The sequence below is a fragment of the Pelophylax lessonae genome, assembly GCF_965119305.1.
Source record: "Pelophylax lessonae genome assembly, chromosome: 2".
Taxonomy (NCBI): domain Eukaryota; kingdom Metazoa; phylum Chordata; class Amphibia; order Anura; family Ranidae; genus Pelophylax; species Pelophylax lessonae.
In genome coordinates this window covers 96,876,034-96,893,574 of record NC_138769.1, presented here as the reverse complement: position 1 = coordinate 96,893,574, position 17,541 = coordinate 96,876,034, and the positions used below count along the sequence as shown (strand labels likewise).

The window sequence follows — 17,541 nt, the reverse complement described above, 5'->3', positions numbered from 1 at the left end:
GCTTTTAGTTTTTAGTCCACTCTTCGGAAGAAGATGGATCATGCGGTGCTGGGATTCGGACTGACCGCCCTGGTTCTCCAGGGCAGAGGGTTAGATGGACCCCCAGCCCGCCATCGAGCTTTCAGCCGTGGTTCGTCCTGGCACTATGAACGACCCATCCCTGTTCGCAGCAGGGATGCAGCCGTGAGGTGGCTACCTCACAGGACACATCTGCGATGCTGCAGTGTCATGTCCCTGGCTAACGGAACTCCCTGTCAGATGAGGACAGCGGCTTTCCGTTAATAGAGGCACCCCACGCCATCTGGTACAGGTAAGTACTTCTGTGTGGGGCCTCTGTCTGGGGTGGCAGTCCTGTGTTGCTGTGTGTCCTCCATGTCTGTGCCTGTGTGACTCCCTGATGCGGGGATCGATTGTGCATGCGATGCGGTGCTGTATGTTATTGGGGGTCCCCTTACCTGTGTCACTTCGGTGCTTGTTGGGGGTGCAGACTGTGTGTGTGTGGCGGCCGCGGCGGGGTAAATCCGCACGGTCCGCCATTTTAGGTGTGGGCAGGCATGTTTGGCTTCTCTGGGCAATACTACATGCTGTTTTGGCGACATCCGCCGCCATTTTGCGGTAGCAGAACGATCGTTCCGACCGCTAGTCTGGCGGCCATTTTGGCGGAGCCTTCCATGCAATCCTATGGGGCAGCCATTTTCCCTGAGTCATGCAGCCTATAAGTTCAACCTACTCTAGCAGCACTTCCTTTTTCTCTGAAGCAGGACATCGGTGGCAACACTCTGCCGGTTCTGCAGGTTATCGCTCTCAATATCTTTGTATTGTCGCTTCTGGCTCAGTTTTTTCTTCTCCTGCTTGGGGGTCTTTGTCGCTGTAGCGGTGGGCTGCGCACTCCGCAGCGATCTTAAAGGGGCAGTTCAAACTTTCTTGCACTGTTTTGTAATCTTGAGCAATGGATTCTCAGGACAGCAAATTCCCCCCAGCTCTGGTTGGGGTCCCCAGTTCTCCTGTGGCCCCTCTGAGACCTGATTTGGCCGCTGTAGTGGCGACTTTGGTGTCAAATATGGAAATGCTGATGGCTGAACGTGCTGCTAAAAAGAGGCCCAGATTGTCTCTCCCCTCTGATTCAGATGGTGATATGGCTGCTGCAACGAGCGTGCCCTTTTCAGGGTCTCGCTCATCCTTAGACCCGCTGGGGTCTGAGGGGGAGGCAGAGGTGGAGGGGGTTGATACCTCCTCCCCGGGGTCGCCTGAAGAGCGGGCGACCATGGATGAATTGTTTCTGTTAAGGAAACGCTACATTTGGAGGATGAGCCCAGTCCTCCGGGCATTGTGTCCTCGTTTGGGACGCACAGGACCCGCAAGTCGGCGCAGGTTTTTCCCTGCCCAGCTGAATTTCATTACACTGTTAATGAAATGTGGCGCACGTTAAAGCGTCCATTCCTGGTGCCTAGTCGGTTCAAATTGCTTTATCCTTTTGCACCGGCTACGGAATCACGATGGTGTTTGCCTCCACAGGTGGTTCACACTGTGGCCGTGTTAAACAAGGCTACCTTGGTTCCTTCTGAGGATACCCCGGTTTTCCGGGATCCCACGGACCGGCGGTTGGGAGTCTCTAGCCCGCCATTCCTATACGGTGGCGGGCTCGTGGCTCAGACCCATTTTCGCGTCCGTTTTGGTGGCTCAGGCGGTGGCTGATTGGTTTAAGGTGCTTGGGAGCAACCTCGTGTCTGATGATGTTCCGCCTGCCCGGCTGGAAATGGTGGATCAAATCCACCAAGGAATCGTGTATCTGTGTGATGCGGCCTTAAATGAGGCCCCCTTATTAGCACGTCTCTCTAGTGTCTCGGTACTTAACCGGCGACTGATATGGCTAAAGAGCTGGTCGGCTGACCAGTCCTCGCGGAAAACAGTTGCTAATTTTTCCCTATGCTGGCTCTCGCCTATTTGGCGAGGCGTTGGATACCCTGGTGAATGGCGTCACGGGGGGCAAGAGCACTTTGCTGCCCCAGAACCCGAAGAACAAGTCCTTTCGAGGCAAGCGGGGTTCTGCGCCTAGATCCACTCAGGGGTCCTTTCGTGCCTTTCGGAACCCATCCAAGGGCAAGCCCTTCAAGGCCCAGGGCAGCCAGAAAAGGCCCTGGGCGGGTAAGCAGAAGTCAGGCAATGTCGACTCGGCCAGTCCGCCTCTGCCTGAAGGGGCGCCCTCACCCATTTCAGGGGTGGGGGGATGTTTGCGCGGTTTCCTCCAACCTTGGCTGCTCCAGATATCGGACAGGTGGGTTCAGGAAATCATTCGATCGGGGTACAAGATCGAATTCCTTTCCCGGCCGGCGGACAGATTCTTTCCCTCAAATCTTCATTTGCCTCCGGGGCGTCTGCAGGACCTGCACCAAGCGGTACAGGACCTTCTTGCTCAGGGGGTGATTGTCCCGGTGCCTCATCGGGACAGGTTTCGGGGGTTTTATTCAAATCTGTTCACTGTGCCCAGAAAGGAGGGCAAAGTGCGTCCTATTCTGGACCTGAAAGCGCTAAACCGCTTTGTGCGTGTTCGGAAGTTCCGTATGGAGTCTCTCCGTTTGGTGGCCTCCTTGAGTCCAGGAGAATTCCTGGCCTCGATAGATCTAAAAGATGCGTACCTGCACATACCCATTTTCGAGGGTCATCAGCGGTACCTTTTGGTTTGCTATCGCAGAGGACCACTACCAGTTTGTGGCGTTACCTTTCGGTCTCTCTTCGGCACCAAGGGTTTTTACCAAAGTGTTGGCGCCGGTTCTGGGCCTGCTGAGGGCACAGGGCATTGCGGTCTTGGGTTACCTGGACGATCTACTTCTGAGATCACGTGCCAGCCAGGACCTAGTGCGCGATCTGTCCACCGCGGTACAGACGCTCCAGGAGTTCGGATGGACCATCAACGTTCAGAAATCGACGTTGTCTCCATCGGTTCGTCTTCCCTATCTGGGAATGATTCTGGACTCTGCTCAGGCAAAGGTTTTCTTGCCGGAGGACAAGCTCCGGACTTTGCGGGACGAGATCAGGTCCCTCAGGGACAACCCGTCCTCGTCACTCAGGACCTGTATGCGGGGCCTGGGGTTGATGGTATCGGCCTTCGAGGCGATACCCTTTGCTCAGTTTCACACGCGGGCTCTCCAGGCAGAGATTCTGGCCAGGTGGGACAGACTGCCTCAGTCCCTGGATCTGAGTGTCTCCTTGAGTAGTCAGACCAGATTGGCTCTTCTGTGGTGGCTCCAGTCCCCGTCGGTGGCGGAAGGCAAGTCCTTCCGTCCGTTGGTGTGGACGGTGATTACCACGGATGCCAGCCTGTCGGGCTGGGGTGGAGTCCTGGGCACACTGTCTGCCCAGGGCACTTGGTCGGGGGAGGTGTCCTCCCTCCCGATAAATGTGCTGGAATTGCGAGCGATAAAACTGTCTCTTCCAGTGGTCGGACCTTCTTCGGGGCCGTCCTGTCCGGGTACAAACGGACAATGCTACTGCGATGGCTTACATCAACCACCAAGGGGGCACCAGGAGTGCTCGGGCGGCCCGGGAGGTGTCCGAAATTCTGTCTTGGGCCAAGACTCGTGTCCCGGCGATCTCAGCAGTTCACATTCCGGGTGTGGAAAATTGGCAGGCCGACCAGACCCTGGACCAGGGGGAATAGTCCCTACACCCGGAGGTCTTCCAAATGCTGTGTGCGAAGTGGGGATCCCTGGACGTGGATCTGTTCGCATCTCAGCTAAACCGAAAGGTGGAAAGGTTCGTGGCAAGAACGCGTGATCCGCTGGCGGACGCCTCGGATGCGTTAGTGGCCCCTTGGCATCAGTATCATCTGATGTTTGCCTTTCCTCCGATTCGGTTACTATCCAGGTTCCTCCGCAGGTTAGCCTCGGAACCGCACCTGGTGATTCTGGTGGCTCCGGACTGGCCACGCCGGTCCTGGTACGCCGACGTTGTTCACCTGGCAGTGGCGCCTCCGTGGCGACTGCCTCTGCGGGAAGATCTCCTGTCTCAGGGTCCGATCTTCCATCCTGCTTTAGAGTCGCTGGCTTTAACGGCCTGGCTGAGACCCAGGTCCTGAGGGACAGAGGTCTCTCCTCTGAGGTCATTCCTACCCTTGTCAAGGCTAGGAAGACCTCCTCTGGTAAAATCTATTACCGTACCTGGAAGGCTTATTTCGCCTGGTGAGTCCAGGGGGTTCTCCCCTCGCTCGTACTCGGTGTCGAGAGTCTTGGCCTTCCTCCAGTCTGGTGTGGACCAGCGCCTGGCGCTGGCCACGATCAAGGGCCAGGTGTCCACACTGGCTTTTCTTTTTCAACGCCCTGTGGCGTCTCATTCTCTGGTTCGCACCTTCATTCAAGGTGTGCGACATTTGGCTCCTCCCAGGAAGGAGCCCTTACCTCCATGGGACTTGAACTTGGTTCTCTCCGTGTTACAGCGTGCTCCCTTTGAAAACATTCGGGATATCTCGTTGCCTCTGCTGTCTAACAAGGTTGCCTTTTTGGTGGCGATCACTTTGGCTCGCAGGGTGTCGGAACTGGCAGCGTTGTCTTGCCGTTCTCCGTACTTGGTGATTCACCGGGATAAGGTGGTCTTGCGTCCGCATCCCTCCTTTCTTCCTAAGGTGGTCTCTGAGTTCCACATTGAGGACATTGTCCTGCCTTCGGTTTGTACGAAGCCTAAGCATCCTAAAGAGGTTGCTCTGCACTCCTTGGATGTTGTCAGGACGATCAGGGTTTACTTGTCGTCTACAGAATCCTTTTGGAAGACTGATTCACTTTGTCCTTCCTGAGAAACCTCGGAAGGGCATGGCTGCGTCTGCAGCGACTATTGCTAGATGGATCAGACAGACCATTGAACAGGCTTACGCCTTGAAGGAACGGGTTCCACCTTTCCCTGTTAAGGCGCACTCTACCAGATCTGTGAGTGCGTCCTGGGCCTATTGGCATCGGGCCTCGGTGGCCCAGGTGTGCAAGGCACACTTTTTCCAAGTTCTACAAAGTAGATGTTCTGGCATCAGCTGATGCCTCCTTTGGCCGCAAGGTTCTCCGTGCGGCAGTGCCATAATGGACCCTTGTTTTTTTATGGGTCCCTGGCTGTTGGTATTTGCTTTCCTGGGCCATTGCTCCTGTTGAGCATTTGTTTTTTCTGTTGCCCAGAAGGTTCTCTTACGGTGCATGTAAGATTCCTTTCTCTGATGTGGGTACTGCGTTGCCTTTTCTACGGTTGCGTCTCCCACCCCTCATGTCTATACTGCTTTGGGACATCCCAACAGTGATGACTTAGAGGCGGCGGCGACTGTCGGAGGACGTAAGAGAACTGAATTTTTGTAAAATCTTACCTGTAAAATTCCTTTCTCTGAGTCCTCCGACAGTCGCCGCCCCCGCCCCTCTTGGGGTTGTCTTATTACCTACTGCTATGCTACCAAACTGAGTTGGGAGTGGTCACTGCAGGGGGTATTGACCAGATGGGACAGCCCCCATGGGTGTGTATATGCAAATGCCTTTGTTCTTTTGACTAAGCCTTTATGCCTTGCTACTCCTGCGGAGCGGAAGTCAATACCCAACAGTGATGACTTAGAGGCGGCGGCGACTGTCGGAAGACTCAGAGAAAGGAATTTTACAAAAAATCAGTTTTTTTTTAATTATTATTATAAGTAAAATTAAGGCTCCATGCACACAGGGCGTCATAAAAAAGAGCTCCAAAGCTGTTTCTTGACGCCAGGAAAAAGCAGCTGTAAAAACGTGCTTTTAGTAGCTTTTTCCATTTGCGTTATTGCACGTTTGGCCACGTCGCTTTTAGCAGCGTTTTTTCTGCCTCCATTCAAAATCAATGGTTCCCTATGTGGGGATGATCAGGATGATCCAACTTGCGGTGCGACTTGCGCTGTGAGAATCTTGAGGGGGAACTCCACCCCAAAATGGGGGAAAAAAACGGTGTGGGGTTCCCCCCCCCCCCCTCCCCAGGTTCCAAACCAAGCCCTTCGGGTCTAGTATGGAATTTGAGGGTAGTCCCACGCCGAAAAAACGGCGTGGGGTCCCCCCCAAAATCCATACCAAACCCTTATCCGAGCATGCAGCCCAGGAAAGGGGAGGGGACGAGCGAGCGCCCCCCCCCCCCCCCCCTTGGACCATACCAGGCCACACGCCCTCAACATGGGGGGTGTGGGTGCTTTGGGGCAGGGGGGTTCTGCACCCCCCCACCTCAAAGCACCTTGCACCCATGTTGATGAGGACAAGGGCCTCATCCCCCACAACCCTGGCCGGTGGTTGTGGGGGTCTGCGGGCAGGGGGCTCATCGGAATCTGGAAGCCCCCTTTATCAAGGGGGCCCCCCCAGATCCCTGACCCCCTCCCTATGTGAATGGGTAGGGGTACTTTGTACCCCTACCCATTCACCCCATAAAAGGCAGTGTATGTAAATAATGACAGGAGACGTTTTGAAAAGTTTATTAAAAATCTTCATCCGGTCTTCTCCGCTCTGGTCTTCTCCTCTCCACTCTTCTGGTCTTCTCTCCGCTCTTCGGCCCTTCGCTCTTCTGCTCTTCTCTCCACTCTTCGGCCCTTCGCTCTTCTGCTCTCCGCTCTTATGCTCTTTTGCCTCCTCTGGTCTTCTTCCTTCGGTCCTCCTCCGACGCTGTCCCTGGTGATTATGGCGATCTCCGGTCTCTGCAGCTTATTATATAGCCACTAGGGGGCGTGGCCTCCCAGTGACGTCACCAAGAGGCCCGTCCCCTTATGTCACCGATGACGTGACATGAGGGGTGGGGCCTCTCGGTGACGTCGCCTGTGAGACCACGCCCCTAATGGCTATATAATAAGCTGCAGAGACCGGAGACGGCATAATCACCGGGACAGCGTCGGAGGAGGACCAAAGGAAGAAGACCAGAGGAGGCAAGAGTGCCGAACAGCGGAAGAAAGAGCGGAGAAGCCCGGTTGAAGATTTTTAATAAACTTTTCAAAACGTCTCCTGTCATTTGCATACACTGCCTTTTATGGGGTGAATGGGTAGGGGTACAATGTACCCCATACCCATTCACATAGGGAGGGGGGTCCGAGATATGGGGGGCCCCCTTGTTAAAGGGGGCTTCCAGATTCCGATGAGCCCCCTGCCCGCAGACCCCTACAACCACCGGCCAGGGTTGTGGGAATGAGGCCCTTATCCTCATCAACATGCCCCAAAGCACCTACACCCCCCATGTTGAGGGCATGTGGCCTGGTATGGTCCAGGGGGGGGCGCTCGCTCGTCCCCTCCCCTTTCCCAGGCTGCATGCTTGGATAAGGGTTTGGTATGGATTTTGGGGGGGAACCCCACACCGTTTTTTTCCCCATTGTGGCATGGAGTTTCCCCCTCAAGATTCTCACAGTGCAAGTCGGATCATCCTGATCCGACTTGCGGTGCGCCTTCCATTCAAATCAATAGGCTCCCATAGGGAACCATTGATTTTGAATGGAAGAAAAAAAAAGTATAACGTGGCTTAACGCACGTTAAGCAACGTTATTCAGCCTTTAGCAGCGTCAGACGTTTTTACAGCTTGACACTGCAGCTCCAGAACGCACTGGTCCTGGGTTTTTTTTGCAGCTATTAAACGCCTATGCCACTTGGAGCTCCTAAAAGCTCTGTGTGCGTGAGGCCATAGAATAACATGGATGGGCATTCTGCAGCTGCAAAAAAAAAGTCTGACACTGCGAACAGCAGCTCCAAAAATGTCCAGTGTGCATGGGGCCTAAACCTGTTATACTTAGCTGCTCTGTACACAGAGCACCCCTGATCCTCATTTTCCCGGGTCCCCGCTGGCACTCCTGGCTCCTCTTCTTCATCCTCTGCCCCCATAGGTAGCAGCTTCCTTTGGTGGGCACTTGTGCGGGCTCGCTCCGCTCCTGTTCTCCACTGCCTGTGACCATAGACGCAGACAGCAGGGCATTGGATCACAATGTTTAGAGTGGGGGGCTGGGGAGGATCACAGGCCTATAAGGTGCTTTTTTTTTACCTTGATGCAAAGAATGCATTAAAGGATAAGTTCACCTTTTGACAAAAAATTAATGCACATTTTCTTTGCAGGTGAAAAAAATGTGTGTTTTGTTTCTGGGGCCCGTAAAGCATTGCACCTGCAATCGGCAGATAGCTGATGCACTGCGGGTCTCCTGCAGCTCTATCGGTGTATCTGCTTGCTCGTACGAGGAAGCCGATACATTCAGACAGTAAGAATGAACTACCACAGTGCTCACAGCGCCGTGGTAGTTCATTGAAAACTACCTTATAACTTTCTATGCAGAGTGCTGGCTGGGGGCTGGTGCATTTATAACATGTTACACCCCAAATATGGGTGTAACCTATTGTGAAAGGTGATTCTGATTGCTCAAAAATGTATAGCAGATTCTGCACCTAAATGCATTTTTTCCAACATTCTGATCCACATGTTCAAAGCTTTGTCATTTTAACAACCGCATTTAAAATTTTACTAAAGGATATAGATATCACTTAAAAAAAATTCTGTTTCGGGTAGAGTGGAGAGGATTAGAACACCTGTCACTGTTTACTGCTGTGTCCCCGTTAGGGAAATACACCCCATTTGTCATGTTTACTATTAAAAGTAAAAGAAACTCACATTTTTGGTTAACATCTAAGAGGGGGAAGATTTTTGATGTAGACACTAGTTCTGGTAACCCTGGTGACTTACCTGGATTCCCTTACTTTGGAGGGATTTCCTCTCACTTCCTGTTTTGGCTATGATCTAGGAAATGAAGGGAAATCTTTTGAATGGGACATAAATGGTCCCAAAAAACCATCCCATGCTCTATCCAGAATGGGGAAAAAGCTTTGCCTCTGGTTACACACCAATTCTAAATCTTAATAGTTAACATTTTATATTATTGATGACTTTGTAACATTTTATCTTGTTTTGCAGCCCATTTCCTATAGAGACAAACCAGCCTCCTACATCATTCCCACAAATCCCAGGTCAAGTGCCAAACATGGACCAGTTTCAGGCTATACAACCACACATGATTGGAATGTCTCAGGAGTCTCTTCTTAATCAGGTGTCTAAAAAAGTTTTACTGTTTTACCTAGAGTTTAAGTTGCCTTTTAATTGTCATCGTTGCTTTCCATTCTGTGAACTGATTCTTTTTTTTTATTTTAAGGCTCCGGTTCCGGCAAATGGGCAGATGCTTGGTTTTGGTATGGTCCCCCCACAGACTTTCCCCACTATGGCTCCACCATTGTCTCAAGAGTCTCCCCAACCTTTTATTCAGCCACCTTTCCCAGTTCAGCCACCTTACCCAGTTCAACAAAATGATACACAGACACAAAAAGATAATCAGCAGGTGAGCCAATCTACATTTTTCAACTCTGTTAGTATGTAGAGAGTATGTAGCATTAAGTACCTTTCTTAAGCACCTCTGGAAGATTTATACCCCCCTTCCTTCATGACCAGGCCATTTTTGCGATATAGTACTGTTATTTTAACTGACAATTGTGAGGGCATGTAACACTGTACCCAGATAAAATTTGTCATTTCTCTTTCGTTCACTGACGTACACAGCTCCATGTCTTCTAGACTATTGGGTTCATGCTACTCTCTCTTCAGGAGTAGGACTAGGCAGAAACCATTTTGGCTACGCCCCTGAGGCAGTCCCAGGGGGGTATACCATCACTTCCTGTAATAGGACTTCAGTTTTTTTCTGCCTAGTCTGGAGTAGGGACCTGGCTCTTTGCTGGGATCTGCGGTCCTGCCGTTTTTATTTTCCTTTTTAACTTGAATTTTTTCCTTTTTTGTTTATTTTTGTTCCTGTGTGAACTGCAATCAACAGCTGGACTGGGCAAGGCACTGGATATCCTAGATCCTTAAGGGCTTCCCAGTCTGGCCTACGACCGCAACCCAACTATTAGCTCCGCGCAAGGTTGGCTGCGTCACACCCGCACTGGAGGGGGGCTGAACGGTGAGTGAAACCCCTCGCGAGGTCGCATAACCCTGGACACGACAGCAGTCACGATCAGAGTTGCAGCGTACCTTGGGGCCACAGCACCCCCATTCCAACATGGTGCGGTGGACTGCTGGGAGTAGTGCTCATCTGATGCCATGGTGTGGTGAGTAGTGCCCCCCCTCTTTTCTTTTGGAATTGCTGGGGTGGTCGTAGGCCCTCCCTGGGGATGGTAGGCCCCCTTCTGTGCCCTTCCTCCCCTCATGTTTTCCCCCTCTCCCCAGTGGGGTTTCCCTGCGTCAGTCATCCTCACCTTCCCCCCCCCCCCCCCCGGTTCCCTTTTGGGGGGGGGCACGGGTGTATTTTTGGGTGGGGGGGTTCACTGGTGTTGGGCCAGAGAGCGGTGGGTGGGTGTCGCTGTCGGCCCCTCTTTGGGGTTACCTGTACCTTGCTGCTGCGGGGGTTTCCTCCTGGTGGATGCTTTCTTCCCTGGGGTCCCATGCAACGCCTCCTGGTGCCGCCATTTTGCCATGGATGCTGTTACCCGGCTTCGGCTGACATGTTTGTGTATTCCAGCGGCCATGTTTTCCCATTGCAAATAAACAGTGGCCATTTTCTTGTAGCCGGAGTGCGGTGATAGGCTGCCGGGGCCTCTAGTGTCAGTGTCAGCTCTTCCTCTTTTATCGCAGTATGTCAGGCTGTTTGGCGCTCTCCAGCTCTGGGGTGGTGAGTTTCTGTGGGTATACAACCCTTCCTCTGCTATACAGCACAGCGGCTGCGCTGATTCTTGTGCTCCACCAGTGGTGTGCGGGGGTGGTTCTTTTATTTTTATTTATTTAAAAAAATATATATATATTTTTGTGAACTGTGCAGCTCCGATTAACCATGGAGCCTCTGGAGTGTGTATCACCACCTGACCCACTCCTTGAAGCCGGGAACCCGCTGGGTCTTAGTTTACCCTAGTAGCCATGATGGCAGCCCTGCAGTTATTTGTATCTAAGGTAAATACGGCCCTGCAAAGGCAGCCTAGCAAGAAGCGCCCCCCGCTTTCACCTGTATTCTCTGCCACTTCCGAGTCTGAGGTGGATTTGGCCGCCGTGGATGAGAGCCCACTGGGTCTGCGTCCATCCACGCTGAGTGATATAATAGTGAGGACAAAGCCGCCTCTTCCGCAGCCGCGCATGAAAAGGCGTTGGTGGAGGCTTTAATTAAGTGTCAGAGCGGGAAACCTTTAAGTTTGAGGACTGATGCTGCGTCGGCGATGCCGGTGCAGTTTGGCAGCCGCAAATCTTCCAAGTTGACAAAGGTGTTCCCCTTTCCTGCCTATTTTGAAGAGATTATCCCTAGTCGGGGGTTCCTCGAAACGCATGGTTGGGATACCTAAGCGTTTGCTAGGAAAAATACCTTTTGAGGAGTCTCTCCTGAAGAAACTTATGGTTCCACCGTCGGTGGACTCTCAGGTTTCCAGGTTAGGTAAGGCCACACGTTTGCCTGTGGAGGATTCACCATCCATTAAGCATCCTGTGGACGAGAGCTGAGGGTCTGGTCCGTTAACTTTTCACCGTGGCAGGTTCAATGTTTGCTATCACCTTGGTATCTCAGACCTTAACGGAATAGGCAAAAATTTTACGCCATGATCTGGAAGGGGGTCAACACCCTCCTGAGATGGTGGATCAGTTGATCCAGGGGTTACAGTACATTTGTGATGAATCTTTCGATGTGGCCCCCTTGACCGGCTGGGTATCTGTGGCGGCGGTGATTCTTTGCTACATGATTTGGCTGAAGTACTGATCGGCCAACCAGGCTTCTAAAAAGGTACTGACTGATCTACCTTTTGTATGTGACGGTTTGGTTCCTTGTTAGAAGAGACCAAATTAGGGGCCTTGCGGGGGAGGTAAGAGTACATTACTTCAGCAGTTTGCTAGGGGTAAGGAACCTCGTCGTAAACTTCTTTTTTTTTTTTTTCCTCGGCTCACTAGTGGCCCTTTTCGTCCGTCTGGATCAAATGTAAAGGGTTCCGAGATCCACCCTTAATTTTAATAATTTGCACTGATCCCTAGGAGGTTCCTGCAGAGGGAGCTTCTGACCACATGAGACAAGACTCAGTCGGATCTGGCTGAATCGTGGAATGAGGGAGTCCCTGATATGGTGGCTTCATTCTCCGGCGCTTCGGCTGGGAAAATCCTTCAGTGGGGGTGGTCACCTGTGTTTGACAGCATGCCGCCATTATTGTGTAGGGCACCCCCTTTTTAGTGATGCGGACCATCTGGGTAACTTGCCTGCTTGTCTGTCACGTCGGGCTTCCGGTTTTAAGGGGCCATCTATTTTCATGCGGGCCTCTATGGAGGGACTCGGAGGGTGACCCCCTCTTTGTTTTTTTCAGGGGGTCCTGTAGGTGGTCCATTTGTGGGCCCTGGATTGGCGACCTTGCTGAATCGCAGTCGGCAGTCCTCACCTGCCTGTTTTGTGTCTTTGTAACAATCCTGATGTTCATATGCTCTCCCAGTACAGTTTCCATTGCGTCTGTGGGAATCTCCATTTGGTGCTGTTGGTTCTCCAGTACCCGCCTTTCAAAATTATTCACGCGCTTCCTCTGCTGACATTATCCCAGATGGTGGCTATTACTTCTGCACGCAGGGTGTCAGAACTGGCAGCATTGTCTTGTTGTTCACCTTAACTGGTGGTTCACAGAGATAGTGGTGCTTCATACTTGTCAGTCGTTCCTTCCGAATGTTGTTTCTGGTGTCCATCTGAATTAAGTCATTGTGTTGCCTTCCCTGTGTCCTAAGCCTAAACATCCTAAGGAGATTGCCTTGGATGTGGGTCGGGCGATGAGGGTGTACCCTGCGGCAACTAAGTAGTTTAGAAAATCAGCCTTCTTATTTGTCCTTTCGAATGGACCTTGCAAAGGGTTGGTCGCGTCTGCCGTGACCATTTCCAGGTATATAAGACAGGCGGTGGTGCAGGCCTATTCCATCAAGGGTCAGGTTCCTCTGTTCCCTGTTAAGATGCATTCTACACGAACACTTAGTGCCTCCTGGGCCTTCCGCCATCAAGCTTCAGTGGTGCAGGTTGGCAAGGCGGCCACTTGGTTGTTCACACTTCCACAAACTTTTATAAAATAGATGTGCTGGCATCTGCGGATATTCCTTTTGGCCGCAATGTTTTGCGGGCCACTATTTGAGAGGATTAGTCCTCTTTGAGGGTGTATTGTTTTTTTTTTTTTTTTTTTCTTTTTTTTTTTTTCAGGAGCAGCGAGCTCCAGTTGTTCCTGGTTTAGCTCCATGTTACCGGGTTGGCTAGATTTAGCCTTTTGGGAATTTTTTTTCTGCGTTTTTCTTTTCATGTTTAACACTGCTTTGGGATGTCCCAATGGTCAAGAAGATTCTGGAGCTGTCGGTCAAGGAACGAAAGAGAAAATTGGATTTTTGTCTTACCGTAAAGTAAAACCCTTTTCTCTGATGTTCATTGATGGACAAAGCACCTACCCCTGTATTGAGTTTGGTTATTTTTATTCTGACACTGCTTGCAACTAAACTGAATGCCTATAGCAGGAAGTGGGAGTATACCCCCTGGGACTGCCCCATAGGCGTGGTAAATCTTTTTCCTGCCTAGGTTCCTGCTCCTGTATGGTGCAGCATAACCCAATGGTCAAGAAGATTCTGGAGCTGTGCCCGTCAAGCATCAGATAAAAAGGATTTTATGGTAAGACAAAAATCCAATTTTGTTTTATATCTATACAAAAATATTTTGCTTTTCATTCCCATTTTTAACTGAATGGGTTGTTTTACAAGGTGATGGTTTACAATCACCTTTTTAGCAGCCCATAGACGAGTTAGTTTTTTTTTTTTTTCCCCCCTCGTTCAACCAGTGGGTTGACTGAAAAAAAAACTGACTCTTATTACTCAATGTGGATAGGGGATTCCTCCCTGATGTTTTATTGTATTCTGCCAGCGGGGACACTTCCCCACCATTAGAACACACTGATCAGCTGTGCAGGCTATAGCTCGCAGCACTCAACGAGCAGTTAAATCTGGCAAGGTGGTTGTACGGAAGTCTATTGGTAGATTGACTTCAGTAAAACCAAAATGCCCATAGCTGGATTAAATTCAATCCATGTATGTCCAGCTTTAAAGTCTTCTCCGTGTAGATAGCAGAGGAATTCACACTCCATGCTTTGGATTCTGTCTAGTGCACACTATAGAGAGATTGTGCTCTGTTCATTTTTCATGTCTGGGGTTCAAACTTTTTTTTGACTCAACCCTTTCCCAATACCTAATGTAAAGATATACCCAGCATATTTATATAGTCATGATCCTTTTTACGGACCACACAAACATCCCCCCAGTCCTGGCATTGGGAAGCCCTTAGTGCTGCACAAATTGGTGGTTATCTCTGTGGTACTTTACTGGCTGATGTAGTGACGCACCCTCAGGAGTATGTTCGTGGCACTCTGGGATCACAGGAAGGGTTTTTTTCCCCCTTACTTTACTAATGCCTCAGTATTGAGTGAGTGCCTTACATATAGAAGTTTAGATTAGTCATGTTAACGCATATTTTGAATGTGTATGTGGAACCCCGCCAGAGTAGGTATAACCGTTTTTTCCTTAAGACTTATTCAGGATACTTTTCTGTTTATAGGAGGTATCCATGGAAATAGAGCAACCTTCTCTTCAGGAATCAAAACGCCCTGCGGAACGTCAGAGATCTGTTTCCAGGTTTGCATTTACAGCTTTAAACTGGTGTAAAGCCATCTCAAAATTATGTTAAATTTTTTTAAAACATCAATACAGTTGGTCCCTGGGTTACAAACAAGATAGGGGTCTGTAGGTTTGTTCTTAAGTTGAATTTTTAGGTCAGAACAGGTCATTTATATATTTTTTTTTTTCAAGTGTAGCTCCAGCCCAAAAAAAATCATTTTTAAGTTTTTTTTTTTTTTTTTTTTTTTTTGATAGCATAGGGAAGGGTTACCACCCCTGTAACATTTTGTTTTTCAGTTTGTGCCCCGTTCAGATGATATCACCTCACTTTCTGTCCCTATGACAATGCGATTTTGAAAATCCTTAGGTTGTTGTGGAAACAAGGATGGGTGATAAAGCTTCAGTGGAGACACCGTTTTCCCATCATGACTCTTACAGGAGTGAATCTCCCTTCCTAGGGGTAGATTTCCTCTCCCTTCCTGTTGTCTCCCTCAGTTTATAATTCAGATATTTGTAACCCGGGGACTGCCTGTAATGTATAATATCGGTTTTAGAATTGCTCAGTCTTATCCTGGGCTTATGTTATTTCAGTTCCTAATTGCATAACAATGTGTACCTTATTTTTTCCTTAGATCACCAAAAAGGCGGCGTTCCCGATCCAGTTCACGCTCTCGCAGATCCAGGCACAGACGCTCTCGTTCTAGATCCCGTGATAGGCGCCGTCATTCTCCTAAATCTCGCTCTCAGGAGAAGCGTGACCGAGAGAAGGAAAGGGAGCGCAGAATGAAAGGTCTTCCTCCTATCAAAGCTGATTTCGTTAGTGGTGAGTTTTACAGTTTTTGTGTTTCATTTTTATTTTTATATATTTTTTTGTTCAACAGTAGCATTTTAATCTTTTCCATAAGCAGTGCTCTCGCTAGAATTCTAAATGGGATTGAGTAGCAAGGTGGTTATTTTTATAGGGGAAAGGAAGTGTGCCCCTGGTTTAAAATTTTACAGCGTTAACTTTAACCACTTGCCGACCGTATACTTTATATATACGTCGGCAGAGTGGCTCTACCAGACAAAGTCACGTATCTGTACGTCACTTGCCTTGGAGGAGCTAGGGGGCGAGCGCGCCACCCCTGCTCGTCAGTGGGGAAGCTGGCGCATGTGTCAGGCGGCTCCGATTGCCGCCTGACACTCTCGATCTCTCCCTGCTAAGAGAAAAGGACGGACGGCTGATGTAGACACAGCTGTCCGTCCTTCTGCCTGCAATGATCATAGAGACCATGCAATCCTGCTATATAGGTTTGCATGTCTCTCTGATCATTTCACAAGCCCAACCCCCCCACTGTTAGAATCACTCCCCTAGGCTTACATTTAACTTGATCACCAACAGGGTTAACCCCTTCCCTGCCAGTGTCATTATTATAGTAACAGTGCATATTTTTGTAATGTCACTGGTACCCCCAAAAATGTCATCGGTCCGATCTGTCCGCCGCAATGGCGCAGTCCCGTAAAAAATCGCAGATCGCCGCCATCACTAGTAAAAAAAATAAACAATAAAAATTACAAATCTTTCCCGTAGTTAGTAAACGCAATAACGTTTGCGCAAACCAATCAAAATACACTTATTTCGATTTAGCCCCCGTTCACATAGGGGCAACGCTACTTCGCACCGTGACCTCCGAGGTCGCGGTGCCAGCAGCGCGCCGCGACCTCGGAGCGGCCGCCACGGACTTCATAACATTGAAGTCTATGGCGGTCGCCTCCTGGTCGCCCCAAAGAAGCTCCGGACCCTTTTTCTAAGTCGGAGCGACTTGTGTCGCTCCTATTAGAACGGGTCCGCAGCTTCCCTATGGGAGGCGACCTGTGAGGCGTCCAGGTCGCCTTAGTGTGAACGGGGGCTTATTCTTTTAGCAAAAATATGTAGCAGAAAACAAATTGGCCTAAAATGTTAAAATATTTAGATTTTTAATTTTTTTCTTTTGGGAATGTTATATGGCAGAATATGAAAAATATTTTTTGTCGCTATTTTTTTTATTTATAGCGCAAAAAATAAAAATCACACAGGTAATCAAATACCACCAAAAGAGAGCTCTATTTGTGGGAAAAAAAAAGGACATAAATTTTATTTGGGTACAGCGTTGCACTACTGCGCAGTTATCCGTTAAATTAACGCAGTGCCGAATTGCAAAATAGGGCCTGGTCATTAAGGGGGAAAATCCTCTAGTCTGAAAGTGGTTAAATTAACTCTAACCTATGCACCCAGCCCTCCTGAACTCAACTGGACTAACATACTACTGCAGTTCCCTCTACTCGCCTTCCTTGCACAGCCACAGCCTGGTCAGTGTTAACATCTTCAGCAATTAAATTCTCTTTGGAGCTGGTCTGGCATGAGGTGTTTACTAAAGTGCCCAATTCTAGTCAATAAGAACTTGAGGCATAGGTGCAACCAGCACTAAATGAAATGTAACTTCCAAGCATGTAAACAGTACACTGCTGGACTCTTAATCATTTGCCGAACGCCAGCAGTACATATACTGCTGCAGGTCCGCTCTGTCCCGCAAAACGACGTAACTATGTTGTTTTGCAGGACCACTAGTAGGGATGCGCGCCGATTTGGCTACCAATGGAAGCCAATCAGCGGGTCTGACGGGCGTGATTTCCACTGGGCACCCACGATCGCTCCCCGTGGAGACAGAAAGGCGGTCTGCCATTGTAAACGCGGCAGACCGCTGTCAGTAATGAACACAGGGATCCTGTGTTCCTCTTATTTAGGAACACAGGTCTCTGTGTTCATTTAGCAAGTTCTTCCCCCACACAGTTAAAAAGCACCCCCTAGAGACACATTTAACCCTTTGATCACCCCTGGTGTTAACCCCTTCCCTGCCAGTGTCAGTACAGTAACAATGCTTTTTTTTTACCACTGCTTACTGTAAT

General features: G+C 49.9%; 1 protein-coding gene across 1 annotated transcript in view; it reads left to right on the top strand.

Annotated features, from left to right (window-relative positions):
* The window catches only part of SCAF4 (SR-related CTD associated factor 4), a gene marked incomplete at its 3' end in the record, with an annotated part of 191,281 nt that overhangs the window by 63,114 nt on the left and 110,626 nt on the right, over window positions 1-17,541 (top strand). The window contains exons 9-12 of the mRNA XM_082246363.1: window positions 8,902-9,034; window positions 9,137-9,319; window positions 14,558-14,634; window positions 15,249-15,439. Coding sequence (XP_082102489.1) covers window positions 8,902-9,034; window positions 9,137-9,319; window positions 14,558-14,634; window positions 15,249-15,439 — 584 coding nt within the window. The remainder of the gene's footprint in view (window positions 1-8,901; window positions 9,035-9,136; window positions 9,320-14,557; window positions 14,635-15,248; window positions 15,440-17,541) is intronic.